At 42.8% G+C, this 15792-nt stretch overlaps 1 protein-coding gene across 1 annotated transcript; it reads left to right on the forward strand.

Moving 5' to 3' along the window:
• The first annotated feature begins 292 nt into the window (after nucleotides 1–292).
• On the forward strand, nucleotides 293–6398 carry ERH (ERH mRNA splicing and mitosis factor). Its single transcript, XM_088536565.1, has 4 exons — nucleotides 293–431; nucleotides 2839–2926; nucleotides 4059–4179; nucleotides 5897–6398. The coding sequence occupies exons 1-4, from the start codon at nucleotides 294–296 to the stop codon at nucleotides 5997–5999; spliced, it is 450 nt and encodes a 149-aa protein (XP_088392691.1). The 5' UTR covers nucleotide 293; the 3' UTR covers nucleotides 6000–6398.
• Nucleotides 6399–15792: the final 9394 nt, after the last annotated feature.

The following is a 15792-nucleotide window of genomic DNA, read 5'->3' on the forward strand; positions in this document are numbered from 1 at the left end:
GGTAGGGGGGAGCGCGGAGGGGCCTGGGGGCCGGCGGGGGGCGGAGACCGCGTCGTTCCGCAGCCTCCCGCGGCCGCCAGCGCTGCCGTGGACACCAACTGCCACCTCCGCGCAACGACGCGGAGCTTCCTCTTCCGGAGCGCGCCCTGCTCCCGCGTCAGCCCGCACACTTCCCGCCCTCAATATGGCGGCGAGGCCGGGGCGGGAAAGCGCGCCGCTCCCTCACCAAAGATGGCGGCGCGGCTCTCCGCCGCCTCCCCCCGCGCGCCCAGCAGAGCGCGCACGCTCCCGGCATGCCGCGCGCGCTGCCGTGTGGCAGGCGCCCTCCATGGTCGGCCGTTAGCGAGGCGCTTCCGGCCGGCGCGGGGGCTTGTGGGGCACTCGGCGGGCGCCTCGGAGTCGGCGGCGGCGGCGGAGCGGGCGGCGCGATGGTGAGCGGGGAGCGGCCCGCGGCCCTGCCCCGCCGCCCCGCGCCAGCGGCCCGCGGCTGCGGCGGGAGGCCGGCCGGCGGGGCGGCGGCAGCGGCGGCACGTGCTCGCGGCGGGGCGGGCCGGGGCCCGCGCGGCGCGCACAAAGGGCGGGCGGGCGGCGCGGGGCTCCCGCGTGCCCGTAGCGGTTGCTGCGCCTAGGCACGGCGGCGCCTTCCTGGGGTGGGGGGAGCACTTTGGGGGGAAAGAAGGATTTTCTGCGGGTTGTAAAAAACACGAAGCGGCGCGCGCTCGCTGAGCCGGCCTCGCCTCGCGGAACGGGAAGGCGGGAGCTGCTTCCCCCGCGGCCGAGGAGCGCCTGGGGCCCCTGCCCGCGCGCACCGCTCCGCGCAGCTTCCGCGCCCTTCCCTGGTTGCTGTTCTTTATTGCTCCGTAGCAACAAGGGCGAGAGCCGCCGCGGGCCCCATGTGAGCCCCTTCCGGCCCTCCTCTGCCCACCAGCGCTGCCTGCAGCATCTTCATTTTTGTTTTTCTTCTGCTTTTCTTAGAGCTATGCTGTCAATAATGTACTTAAAATACCCATAAAGAGGCTTCAAGAAGTTTAAATTCATATAACTATATCCCAGGGTGAGATCTAGCCTACTTGCGTCACTGAACAGCTACTTACATGATTACACTTAAAAAAAAAAAAAATGTGCAGAACCCTCTGTGTGAGGCAGAGCAATGAGAGCCCTTCTTGGGCTGCTTGCAGTAACCTGCCCCCATTGCACAAGGGTCACTTTATCATCCAGTACCTTTCCCCAACACCAGAGTTTATGGCTGTAGGAAACCCTAATAGTTCTTCATCACACTTGGTTTTGGTCACTGTTGCCTAAGCATGTGGCACCATCAGTTTCAGGAAAAGTCTCCTGAACTTCTAAGTTTGTTGCTCTTTGGCTCTTCCGTAGAGGGGGAGGAGCAATTTCATAAAATCATTTAAAAATTTTTGAAGGTTTTCATTAATATAAAGTGTTTAAGAACTTCCTACTATTCTAAGTATAATACATTTATTCAGTAATAGAGTTGCTTCCAGTGAAATTAATTTTAATTCACTCAAGGCAATCACAGCTCCTAAAAGATTATACAATAGAAACATAAATGACTTGATTTTTTTTTAATTATAATCATTTTCTTCCTGTCCACAATTTTCAGGAGAAGCTGAGATGTTATTAGCTGCTAGAGGGAGAAACAAAAGCCAGCAGTAACAGAATAACAGGATAAAAAAAATTTCTTAATGGATGTACCAGAATTATTGTTAGAACCTTACTAAAACTAGTCTTCAGTATGTCTAGTTATTTTGCGCTTCGAGAAGCTGAAAGATGTGTGTTTTTTGTTTTTTCTTTTAAGAGCGTGAATAACAATTCCTAGGCCAGTATCAAGTACAGATACTGAAAAGTTTAAGTGATGCATAATTTAAAATCAGAGGCCCGAACATTTTACAGTTTTAAAATAACTGGCTTAGGTGTCTGCCTCACTGTTGCATTTTCTTGTTTGCAGTCATTATTGGGATAATGTCAGAACATACACAGTGATCTAACACTTTAAAGAATAGGAGGAATCTTAACCTATTTGTCCAAACCACAAGTCATGAGTTTTTCTCAGCAGTTAACTAACTGAAACCCAATAATAATTTTTAGTATTTATTTTTCCAGGGTGGCTTACTTTGCAGTTGCCTCACAGATACTATATACTGTGTATTCTCCTTATTTAATAGCATTGAAAATATTGGATTCAATTAACACTCAAAAATGGTGTTATCTAATGTCCTTGCAAACCTTCCATGATCTGTAACCTGCGCTATGTTGGATTCTCTCTCTACTCGAGGTATTGAGATCATACCAACAGCTTGCAGACTGAAATAAGTAAATGTGATTAGATAGCTATTATATATTGACTCCTATTGCTTTACTCTTCTGCTTAAATGGAAGATACTATTTCCATGGTGTTTCTTCAAAATCATAGCTACTTTCCTAGTGGTTTTCATTCATTTTAAAAAAAACACTAAGCGTTAAGAGAACCGAGTGGAAACAAAAATTGCTAGCATGGCATGTGTGAAAGTGCTGTTTGGAGGAAAAAAAATCTCAAGTGCTAGATCAGCACTAAAATACAGTGCTTGTTTTTAGAGCTGTGATCACTGTACACGTTTAAAGACTTTGCCACCTGAGTCCTCATTTATCCTTACATGCCAAAGTTGTACAAGATAGGTGTGGTAAAGTAACATGGGGATGGATATGTTTAGTGCAGCCCAGTTTATCTAATGATGTGGAGGCCAAAAACATCTGTAGTTTAATCTTTTCATATTACATTGAAGTGTGTATATTTTTTTGGAAGCAGCTCAGTGCCTTTTTTTTTTCCTCCCCTTCTCTCTCCAGTCTCACACAATTCTACTTGTTCAGCCCACAAAGAGGCCAGAAGGCAGAACCTACGCTGATTATGAATCAGTCAACGAGTGCATGGAAGGTGGGTATCTTGCTTCTCTCATCACCATAATGGATAATTTCTGTTAAAACCTCATTTTTGACATATTCGTAAAGGTTACTTGGTAAGTAAATCTGCTGTTTCCCAGAGAAGTCACAAAAATTGCAAAAATGTCTCATTCTTTCGGTTTACTCATGTTTTTGCAAGCTAAATGTAGTTTTTCTTAGCTTTTCAAAGTTGCTTTCTGTATTAAAAAAATGACTTAAATCAAATCACAGCACTTCCTGAAACTGGGTGATATGTTCCTTGTCATGGTCATGTAGTAGATATGTTTTTCACTGCCAGATCCATCCTAGCTTTCATTATTTTTTCTAGTCATGTAAAGGAAATAATATTGCTGTTGGAAATAATATAAAGTATGTACATAAGTGACACTTTACAATCTAGTGGCTTATGAGACAAATTCTGTGTGGCTAACAGGGATGAACTTGGAAGGTTGATAGAAATATAGCTGCATGATTTAAATGTGGAATTTCACTGAGCATTAAAAATTCTTATTCCAAGAAGTTTTGCAAGGCAAATAGTTTGACCACATAAAACCTCAGTGCTCGCATTAATATTGTGTTCTTCTCAATTCCATCCAACTTAGCATTAAACAAGACAGATCTGAATTCATATACAGGCTTGTGCTGGCAGCATTTGCTTTGAGGTGATCATTTGCCCTGTTTGACTCTCTAAAAAACAATGTCCTCTCTTGAGAGAGGAGTAGCTGTGTTGCTAGCTGTTCTCAGATACTTGTACATTAGGACTATATCTTCCATCTTAAAACAGAAGGAATTTTCATTTTCCATTGCTACTTACTACTTGGAAAGTTATGCCTTTGAAGTGATGGAACTACAACTTTTTTTACTAGATCATGTTCATCCTTCTTCATATGCTTCTTACCTCGTTTGAAAAGGTTTTGTTTGTTTTTCTTTTTTTCCTTCCTCTCTTTGCCAAGTATAGGTAACTAGGACAAAAGTATTTAAAAATTGCAAAATTTGAAGTAGTAATTCATGCCTCTGTTATAATGGCAATCATCTCTACTTTCCTGTCTCCTGTAGTTCAATATCTGAAAGAATTCACAATAAATGAGGTTTCAGTATTGCATTATCAATCTTTTTTTTTTCTGTAGGAGTCTGCAAAATGTACGAAGAGCATCTGAAGAGAATGAATCCCAACAGTCCGTCCATTACATACGATATCAGCCAGTTGTTTGACTTCATTGATGACTTGGCAGACCTCAGCTGTCTGGTGTAAGTTCAGTTTGTGAAATCTACGGGAGGAGAAAAAAAAAAAGATTTTCCTCCCCTTGTGGGAAAACAGTTGTTGCTTCTAGGAGGTGCTCTGCATATTATATAGTAAATGTCATTTCACTGTATTATTTTTCTAGCTTTTTTTTTTTTGCTTCAGGCTTTTACAGAATCCCCACATGAGGTGCCTCAAGCTTTTTAAACTTCAGAGTAGAAAGGATCACTAGTCTTTGTGCTTCTGCTCATCAGAAGCCTTACATATAAACTTTTTTGTTTAGGCATCTCTTGAGAAAGCTTAGAAACTAACAGTTCCACCAGGATTTTAGTCTCATTGAGCCTCCTAACATTTCTGATATTGAAGTGGAACAGTTTATTACACCTACAAGTTTTAGTAAGACTGGCTAGAATATTTAAATCAGTGTTAGGTCTGTCTTTGTAAAGTTGGTCTGGATTTTAAGGGGCCAAAAATACTAACAAGTTTTATGCAGCTGAGGACTATACTAGCAGTATGGTAGAAATCTGTAAAAGTGCATCCCAGCCAGCCGACTGTTTACTTTTATCAATACACAGAAAGATGGAACCTTTTGTAAAACCTAATGAAGCAATTGAGAAAAATATCAAATTTTCAGAGAGCCCTTGCTGATTACTTGCATGCTCTTGTGAATCCAGTATTACGTGTCTTCAATACTTTGCCTGCTGACTGCACTGCAAAAAAATCAAATATTAATTTCTAGTACTTAGCCTATAACTAATCACTTAGTCCAGATCATGACTAGATTCTACAGCATGAACATGTTTTGAGAGGACAGTGGTATGAAGCTTGATAGAAGTCCTGCAGGAAGAAGGATGCAAGCCTGATGTCGAGATAGCAAGCAACATGGTTTGATCTGCTGATTTAATAAAATTCCAGGATCTCTTTTTAAGCCAGTACAGATATTCATGCTGCTCTGTCCAAAATTCCCATGTGCTGACTTACATATAGAATTTGACTATGTCTCTAGTAGTGCCTTGCTACTGAGTCCTTTAACCGAAGTTGTCAGCACTGTAAATAAATCCTCAGTGCAGTTTCTGCAGGCTTACCTTGCTGCTACAAGGTAAGCTTGCTTCTGCTGTGTTTGGTCGTCAGGTGTCATAGGGCTGGTCTGAGACACCTAAGAAACTAAACCAAGGCATCTAACAGACTGAAGCTGCCTCCTTGCTGTAGGAAGTAGCAACTGCTTCCTGCTAGTCTGATCTCTTCTGTAATTAGGCTTATAAACTTAGGGTCATGCCAAATTCTCCTCCAGCTTGCAGTTTCCCACCAGGTGGCATATGAGGCATGTAGTGTGCTACTAAAGGGCTTGTTAGCTGATCTTGCAGCGTAGCATTGTAACTGCATTGAAAATTGTTAACCATGCTGGAAAACTAATGTTTCCTATGCTACAGTGAAACTAGTGAAGTACTGTTAGTAGTGAAACCCTCTCTGCAGCCTTGAACACTTGTTTTTGCTACCTCAGTAGTGTATTATGTTTAGGTTTTTTTTTAAACACCATATGTGAAAACATAAAAATTTAACTCAGCTCCTTACCAATGACCATCACTATTTATATGACTATAAAAATGGATTCCAAGATTTGGAGCCTAGGCAAGATTTCAGTAATCCTTGAAGCACATTCTGAAGCTCTAGTAACATATCCCGCAGGGCAGACTGATTCTACCTTGACTCTTTCCTTTTCTCTAGCTACCGTGCTGACACTCAGACATACCAACCGTACAATAAAGACTGGATAAAGGAGAAGATCTACGTCCTCCTCCGCAGGCAGGCCCAGCAAGCGAGCAAATAATGGCATCATCACCACCACACGGGTCTGGGGGAGGGCTTGGACAACAGGCGTGTACAGAGTGTAGTAGTGAAAGTTTTGTATTATAGTCATCCTGTTGCCATCTTGTTAAACTCTTTAGCCAGGACTGAATGTATTCTTAGAGATGCAAGGGGTCTGTTGGATTTGGAAACTTTTTTTTTTTTCAGTGTAAATGGAGAAGAAGGTGCAACATCTTTGGCAGAGAGTTAACATGTTTTTTTTCCTCTGGTTAGCTGATGGTCCTACCTTATTCAAACCCTGGGGCTGTTTGCATATTACTTCACCACATTCACTGTATGTGCCCTTCTGTGGGGTTTCCAATATTTAGTTATGTCCTTCAGACTGTCTTAATGGGGAATAAAAAAATATCCTTTAGTTAAATTGAGTGTTGTTTTTGTTTTTTTGACAAAGAATAAGTTTAATGTTTCTTGCCTGTTTGCTGAAGAGTGGGGCTTGAGGGGTTATGCACATAGAACAAGTTAACTACTTTAGCCTGGTTTTGGCTACTGTCTTTACTGGGGATTCCTGGGAAACATCCAGCTCTTGTACTGTAAAAGTGATCCTACTGCAAGGCATTTATATTTAGGTAAATGCATCTACTCCCAGAGAAAGATGCTGTCCTTGGGAGTTTGCTTTACTGAAAAAAAAATAGGTTTGGGGAAAGTATTAGAGCAACAAAGGTGGTGAATAGATGAACAAGGTGCTTTGTGCCTCTGCCTTAGCCCAAACCTTTTCTTGTGTAGGTACAGGTCTGAGTCCTAGACTGCATGGGTGCACTTAACCAGAAGCAGTTCTAATAATAAAGAGAGCAAAAAGCCCTCTCCAGCACGTAACGTTTCCTGAAACCCATTAACTGTGTCTGATGGGCCACAGCAAATAAATTGACTTAAAAGAATGCAATATCGGGTTGACAGTGCACATCAAAAGCTTTAATGAAAATAGCTTCACTTAAGTGGTAAGTGCTGCTGAAGACTTAAGAGTCAGATCACTGACAAAAAAATTATATAAGATATCTGATATCTAAAATCAAAACAGTGTTAGATTGGAGTGGCAGGAGTTACCCATCAACATACAGTGCCCTAATCTCACCTCCTAGCAGAGGCAAGCCACTGGGAGTCATAGGAAAAGGGATTAAACTTCTTATCAATGTGAAGACAAATTGGAGATTAGAGGTACAAATTCTACAGTTATGGTGTACAGGAATCAGTTCAATTTATTAACCTCAAAACACGGTAACTTGCTAGACTTTTGTGGTCATCTCACTGATTGAAGTCTTACCAGAAAACACAAGTAAAAATTCCTTCTGGAGGCAAAGTCTGAGAGCTGCTAATAGGAAGATACGGTCTACAGACAGCGTCTAAGAGAAAGGACTTAAGTGTCTTTACTTGCCCTGTTTCCCCCAACTACAGTAGTCTTTCCTTCCCTGAAAATAAGCTGCTCTTTTAAAGCCCAAAGCACACAGTTCTTGAGTGTGTGTTGCCTTTTACTTGATGAACTGTTCATGATACCACGGATTTGTTCCTTAACAGCCCCTGACTGTGAACACACTTTAAAATGTGCTGCAGCATCTTCCTGTTATGTAGCAGGCAAGAAAGAAGGACCTGGTAAGCTGTCTCCAACAAGCCACTGCCTTCAGAACTACAGAACAGACAGTCCTGAGCATTTGGAAACAAAACATCCTAGTGTACATTCTGCTAGTACTCAGGAAATGTAATCTGCTTTCAGAGGCCAACTGAAAAATTAAATCCTGAATTTGTTTCATGACAGAAAAATGGAGGCGTACATTTTGTTAAATGCTTTTCCTCCTTTCTTAAATCTTTTTATTGCATTTCATCTCTACCTGAGCCTTTGGTTCTCAAACAGCCAAAATAAACGCCAGGCTGTACAACACTACACCCAAAAGTCACATTACGCAGGGCTTATCCCATAATCACCAGTACAACTGTGTTGTAACAGTCAGCCAAGCCTTGAGTACTATAATAAAAGAAGTTCCTATGATAAAAGGATGAGCAGCAGGGATTTCTTTTTTGGCCTTGAGCAAAGAACTGAGATCCAGAGACACTGGAAGTCTTGAGGTATTTCTTTATTGGCTCCTTTTCAGCAAAGGGTGATAGTGCATGGAGGGCTTTCTCCAATTGCAGCATGAGAACAGTTTTACCAAGAGAAACCAAATGTTCACATGAGTTCAGCTACTTGAAAAGTAAATCTAGGCAGCAAGGTGCACATATTACCCAACTATAGAAAGTCTATCAGGAAGGGATCCCGTACCTGCCTTGCCCAACAGTAGATTGGCGCTCCTGGCAAAAGGGATAGGTGTAAGTAGCAATGTTGGTCATAGCTGCTACATCATTGGATGAAGTGATAAATTTAATCTGCTTTTTCTACAGGAAAGTGGTGCAATAATGTAAAAAGGGAATAAAGAACACTTTTCAGAAACCTCATATTCTAGATTGTATGAAAAAATATATATTTACATGAAGTTCATTAAGCCCCCCTAGCCTCACTTCAGAAAGATTTATGAATCTTCTTCCAGTGGGAAGACAGGAGCAGTGGAGCAACCAGCTTGCTTGCCTGAAATCAATCAAAGGAAGTTCTGAAGTTGCTGTTAGGATCTCACTACCATAGGGTAAGCAATAAGCTAGTTTGTGATGCACTGAAAACATGGAAACTTAAGAAGACTTGCTCGAAGGAAAGATGGGAATGGTCCAGCTGCTTCGTTTTAGGATATACTATGTGCATTTGCAATCCCCACCAACTCATAGCCCGACTATACTGAAGTCAAGCTATAATCGGAAAGCACACAATCAAAGAACCCATCAAGAAAGCTAATAAGCATTGAAAATCAGGAGTTGGTGGGTTACAGGTGTAAAGTAATCCCAGGATCTTATTTTTCAACTACTATGGAGCTACTGTTTATCTACCAGAACATAATATCATCCCTTCACTGACGCTGCCAAATTAAAAGGAAATTATAAATTCTCAGTCTTTCCATTTTCATAAGGTTTTCTGGGGGGCAGGAGGGAAAGGAGGGGAACATAAGTTCTCAGCCCTTGATGAATATTTGGGTCACTGATTAGGTACCTAATTTGTTTAAAGCTTGCAAGCATTGTCTCAAAATGAAATACTATATAACTTGCACCAATGTGTGTGTATATATAATCTTTACACATAATGTGTGTAGATATATAATACATTAGATGAATCAGAAAATTAATTCAGAGCTCTACTAAAATTATCAATTTTCTGAGATTTTTTTTCCATGGCAAGTGACTTGTTTGCTATCATCCTACTTAAAGTTGGATGAATATTACATACTATGCACTGAAATACCAGATAAATTTATTTACACTTAAATATACTGAAGACTTGAATTTTAAAAAGGCCCCACCTGGGCTTGTCACAGGAGAACACAGGATGCTACCAATTTGTCACCTTCTTCCTGTGGGGTGAACTATGCCAGCCTCAATAGTTTCTGGCTGAGTTTGGGCTCCGATCTATAGGTTTTTCTTCCTCCTCTTTGTGCTTAGCTCATACACAACACAAGCAAGTAAAACAAACCGCATTGCATATACCCACTCAGTGCCTTCACCTGCAGCAGATTAGCAAGTGTTTTGCCAATAATTTTAGGTTTGCTCATGCACTGCTCAATCTTGTGGTGCAACCCCTGCAGCATCTCCATGGGCCTTCCAACTAAACCTGCTATTATGTTCCGCAGGCTTCGCATCAGCAGTCAGGGATAAACCTACGCAGCCTCTGTAACCACACAACCGCTGTTTGTGCCACGTTTCAGCAAAACCTGAAGTAATCCTTGTGCTTAGGACCATTTGGGGGATTCTGCCCACTCGCTAAATAAGATATGCATGACCCAGGTCACTAACATACCCGTGCTTCAGCTGGCATACTTAATTCTTACTCTGCTAACATCTTCCCTCAAGACACGAGCATAGTTTCTGAGGGAGCTGATAGCTCCTGCATGGCGACCCTGGAGCCTGGCACTTGCACAGCTAGTAGGAAGCAAGCCAAGTCTCACTGGGCTTATCTCACAGGATAAGAAGCGCATTTCTCAAATCCAGCCTTGTTTCTGTTGCATCCCACATCCTCTCCAGGAGTTTAGCTCTTACTAACAGCTCTCTGCACCATCTCCTGTTTAAATTCATCTTTGACTGAACATAGTTACTGTCAGCATCTCTAGCTTGGAACAAAGCACACCAATCTTTCGTACTGCAGCAATGATATCTCCCTTGCCTCTACCAAGAATGAATAATTTAACGCCTCCTGGAACACCATGTGTTATTTTCATGTTTGCATCACGCTCAATCATTCAGTGATAACTCAGCACAGTTTCTACCCCTTTCCTCTCTATTGCCAAATTAAAACTGGCATTATTTGTTCACAAAGAAACCTTCAGCTAGAAAGACTGAGAAGGAGCAGTGTGCAAATGACCAAGCAGTTCTGATTGGGACACTCACCTGGGATACATCAGAGGACTCAAGGCCTGTTTGACACAAGCAGAATTGGTCTGGGTGAACTCCCCGGCCGCTGCTTCCTGGGAGAAAGGCACCCAAATTAGGCCAGCCCCCATTCCAAGAAATGCTTCCCCTTTGAGAACCCTAAGAAGAAATAGGCTCCTCCTTCCAGCTCATTAGTGGGCTAATTAGCTCGTTAGCATAGTGCTTAGCCTAAGCAGCCCCCTGCTCAACATGGTGACTTCTGTCAGTCTTATTCCCCAGGCCCAGCTCTCCCTGAGCAGAGGAAGCCTCTGCATCACAGTGGGATCATCTGGTGGGATGGGACCTTGCAGAACTTTATAAAAATAATCCAGGACACCTCAAATAATAAAATATTTTAGGCTGTTTCAGTGGAAACTTCATTACTGCATCTAGGCATGCTGTCATGCAAAGTTAGACATTACTTAAAACTGCTTGCAGAGAAAATGAAAGTCCAGCTTGAAAGGGGTTTGCAATGGAGCTTGGCTTTTAAAATCTACCTGTGCTGACTTGCCTGGGGTCTCTTCTGACTCCTGTGGCAACGTTGCAATTAGAGCTGTAATATCTAGTGTCTTTCTCCATCGCATATTTTCCTTATTGTTTCCACTAGTTTGGCTTTGCAGGCACAGTGGCATGAGGATGGGAAAGCTGGAGATGATATAACTTGTTGCTGTAGCTACAAATTAAGAGTTGTTTGCACGCAGGCTTTATGAAATCTAGAAAGTTTTTCCCTTTGGGCACAAGTAAGGTGAAATGCAAATTGCATAGTATCGAGTGTTTTTTAAACTGACTGTTAGAATGGATTTTCTGTAGACTAACTGCAATTAGTAACAGTGAATTAGCCACATGCATGTTTCTTTGGAGTTTAATATTTCAGTACTCTTGAAATCACTTCCCCAAAAGAGTTCTGGGTGCCTTGGCAACTGCTTACTTTCTGTGATAGAAAGTCCATGTGAGCCTATTTAATGAACTACATGAATCAAAGCCCTGCAATAAAGCCCAATTAGAAATGGAGAGTACAGAGAACATTGATCTGCTTCTTCAAACCTTTTACAGATGTCCCATCATTCAGAGTCTCCTTGGCCAGTCATTGCTACAGAACCTTTCCTGCCATTTCCCTTTCATTAGACTGCTGGGAGAATGGCCAGGATAGGACATGACTGAATAGTTCAGCTGATGTGAGCCCTGGGGTGTGAGGGAGCCCCCAGAATAACTCTCTTCACATAGGGACATGGTCGTCTGCGACTGGTTTTATTACTGCCATAGACAGAGGAAATTTCCACAGAAGCATTTGCTTCTCCCCTGAGCAACACCAAAATCTTTGGGATTATATATTGCCTTTTGATGGTGACTATGCAGAGTACACGCATGGAAGTGTCCCATGAACTCCACTAGCTCCAGAGCTTCAACCCTGATGCCAGTACAGATGACAGGATGAAGTCCCCCCGCGGTAACGAGGCCTGCATTACTCAAATGAGAGATTTGATTAAGCCTTTTGAGAATTGTGTGCTAGGATATATAGAAGGGATGCATGGCATCCTATCGAAAATGTTGGACTCAGATTCTTTTCCAGGATCTACCACAAATGTATGGAGCTCAGAAGCCCAGATTCAAAGGACATAGGTGGGATTTGAAAGCTTAGATCTCACTGGAATCCACAAAGTCCCTGTTCAACTGTTGTCCAAAGCCTGGTTCACCTAAAAGCCACATATCTCAGTTTTCACCGGTCAGGATCTGTGTTAACACTTGCCTATGAGTGCTTCACTCCCAGTTTATGTATTAAGATCATCTCTGTATATAGGTACTAAGGGAACCCATAAACAAAGTGTTCTCCTATTTCCCTGGATCTGGTAAGCCTTCTCAGGATTAATAATGATATGGCTCAATACAAAATATAAATATGGTCACTCTTTTCTTCTAAAGCACTGCTACATCTGGCAACTAGTTCCCTCCAACCTTATGTGTGCTGTCACCTCGATGGATGTGGTAAAGCAGACTTAATTCCTTTGGGATGGCAAAGGAGTCTCACTTCCTCAGGGAATGCCCTATTTTACCAAGCTATACTCTTAGTTGGGATTGGCAGGAGGATTAGAGGGAAAAACACTGAATATCTCGTTATAAGGCAGCTTGGAAATAGTTTGTATGGAAGTATCTGAATATGCACTGGCCTGGGGGAAATCAACTACATTTGCTAGCAGCAGCTGGAGCATTTGCACGGCAGGAAGGTCCTGCATTGCAGGCACTGATTCAAAGACTGTTTAAGGCTTCAAATTAAACTGTTACAGAACGAAAAATAGAAATAATTTCTGCAGCAATCTTGGGCTCCTTTCTCTAGAGATCGGAAGCTCTTGGAACAAGAAGCTACAATCATCCAGTTTCTCTCCGTCCAAAGTAAGCTGGGTTACCATGTAAGGGATACTGACACTGTCTCTTTTAATGAATTCAAAACAAAGCTGGGAAGGGGGAAAGATGAAGATTTTTGCAGACACTTGAGTCCCTTCTCTCCGAGGATGATGGATTGACTCATGCACAAAGGCTTCCGGAGCGGCTCAGCACTGGTAAACACCTGACAAACTTATGCCAAGAAAGTTTAGAGTAAGTAGAGATGATGTGTGACACCTTAAATGCTGCTAATGAACATCAGGTGTTTTCAAGGAGAAAATGGCTCCTCATCCCATGTATGGTAATTATTTTAAAGAATCTATTTAGCATTTAGATTGCTTAGGGGGAAAAGAGCTTTGAGCAGTTGATTGCCTTGGAAAAAAGCTCCAGTATGAAGTGGGGCTGCCTGAATATTGCTTTCATCCCGTCAGACAGAAAGCAGAGATGGCACTTCAGCTTGGGCTAATTGAAAGGACTTCGACATCTTTTGGTTGTCCTTGTCAACAGCGTTGTAACATGCAGCCTCCAGTTAAAAAACAGGCACACAACAAAATTCACATAATAGCATTTAGGATAGTTTCAGGTATGAAAGAGTAAATATGCTGCAGTGAAGCCTTGAGAGGAACCATGGAAGCAGACTGAACATTCACACTGTGTAATTTATCTCAAAGAATAAAATGCTCCAGTATAGCTTTGTGTGGCTATATTTGTCACATGTTGAATGACCATTCTCATCACTAGATGTGTATAGCTACGATATCATCAGATCTCACAGGCTGAGTAATTTAGGCTGAACAAAACTCTTGGATGCAGGGTCTCCTGTGGAAATCCTGGGAAGGGCAGGAGGGAAGACAGTTTGTTCAGCAAGACACTACAGTGCTGGGGTACCTCAGCCCACAGCTACCCTGCACTGTGCTAACGCGTGCCAGCAAGCTTGGTCTAGGAGATGGTTTAGTTCTGGACCAATCATCCTGCAAATGTAATACACGAAGCCGATCAAACCCAGGAAATGGGAACCAAGCTTCTGCTAAAATCTGATGTTTCTCCTCAAAAATTACAGAAGTGGCCTAGCAAGAAAAACTGCTGCTTCAAAGTGAACACTCCACCAAAGCTGCTGAAATACTGGTTACTGTTTCAGACGTTGGCTGTGTTTCTCTCCTTCCTTGCAGCCATTTCAAAATTTAAAATTTAAAATTTCAATTCAAAAATTCAATGCAGGGAGATCAGCATCGGCAAAGTGCCCCAGCATTCACACAGCATCTCAAACAGCTTCTGTGCCTTAACCTGCACTATGCCAGTACCCTACAAGTTGCTGGGCTAGGATCCTCGGTGAGAGCCTGTGCGTCTCTGCAGTCAGATTCCGAGTCTCTGTTTCGTCCAGCTCGTGTTAAGGAGTCTGAGTGTCCCCAGGCACTGGTCATCTCACCAGCCAGCACCCACTGCTGGTATTGCCAAGCTGAGCTCTGCTGCCAGCAGCAGAAAGCCAAGCTGCCATGCTGGTCTCCATGGGAATGGAAACCAGAGCAGCTGGTTTCCTTGAAAATCGCGTTAGGATATCACTTTGTCCCAAGGGGATTAGTTTGTTAGCTTTTCTTTCATTCTTCTTCTTGGACCACACGGTCTGGCTGAAGCCAGATTTACTTAGCAGCTCACATACATCAAGTATACGTTTCACAGAAATGTCAGGGAGAAGCCACAATTACAGATGGGATGTCCCTGACTCAAAACCAGGCAGGTCTGAACAGCTGCCCGGCACCATCTGCAGTGCACAGAGAAGAAAGCTTTGTGCTGGCCTGTTTGCATTCCTGGCCAGATTTAGGCAGCAGCTCTCAAACAGATGCAGATGAGCCAGAAGAGCAAGAGCTTGTTCATGCCACCAGTTCCCAGCCTCTCATCACCGATGTCCCCAAGAAGAGTTTTTCTCATAGTAATTTCTATTGCTCTGTCTCTATGAGGCAAACACCTTTAAAATTCAGAAATAAACACCTTGTTGCAGGGAGAAGTGAAGGACATGGAAGTGCTTGTGTAGATAAATCCAGGTAAACACAAAAGAAATATTAGTGGACCTAGAATCTGAAATTTGGTCAGCAGCTTTTGGTGTTTAACAATCCTCTTGACTGTGAAAGAAAGGCCTCACTTTACAGAAATGTTGTGAAAATGAGGACGTTTCCAGCTATTTGTCATGAGAAATGTAAATAAGTCAAAAAGACACAAGTTGCAGGAGCGATCAGGTGGAAAATGAACATTATGGAATAATGAACAATAATAATTAACACTGTACGTGGAAGAAGGTCCAGATGGAAGCGTTTGAGTAGTGCAGCCTTGCAGATTTCATGTTGCTGCAGCAGCCTCGTGCACCCTGGTGTCTTCAATGTTTTCTTCCTGCAACTGATCCACAGAACCAGTGCCTTGTGCCAAGATTCTTTCATAATGTAAAGAAGGATTATGGTAGTTAGCTTGTGGTTGGAATGGAAATCCCAAGGCTCCTTACAGATTAAAAATCTACTATGTGGAGGGAACACATTTTCCTTGATTTCTGCATAACCTGCTTTTTTACAGCACTGACAAAGCCACACCAGAGGTATATGTCCACCTCCAAATGCGCTTCTAACAGGCTGACAGCGACACAGGACACCAAGGACACTTGGTTATATTAATGTCACCTACACTTAATTAGCAGAAGACAGCTCATTGGTGCTATAGGCTACAAGGTGCCAAGACTGCATGCAACATGAGTTACAAAAAACAAGGGGAACCTAACACATGCCAGAGCCATCTGCAGACACCATGCCCTGCTCTGAAGTCTTTGATGCCTTGTTATGTAGATAGGGGAGCTTATTCCACCCGTAGGACTCCAGCAAGCTAATTACCAAACCGTAAATCACCTCAACTCCTGATTACACAGA

This window comes from Tinamus guttatus, unplaced genomic scaffold (assembly GCF_059628265.1).
Source record: "Tinamus guttatus ecotype Peru unplaced genomic scaffold, ASM5962826v1 Tinamus_guttatus_pri_ptg000676l, whole genome shotgun sequence".
In the NCBI taxonomy this organism is placed as follows: Eukaryota; Metazoa; Chordata; class Aves; order Tinamiformes; family Tinamidae; genus Tinamus; species Tinamus guttatus.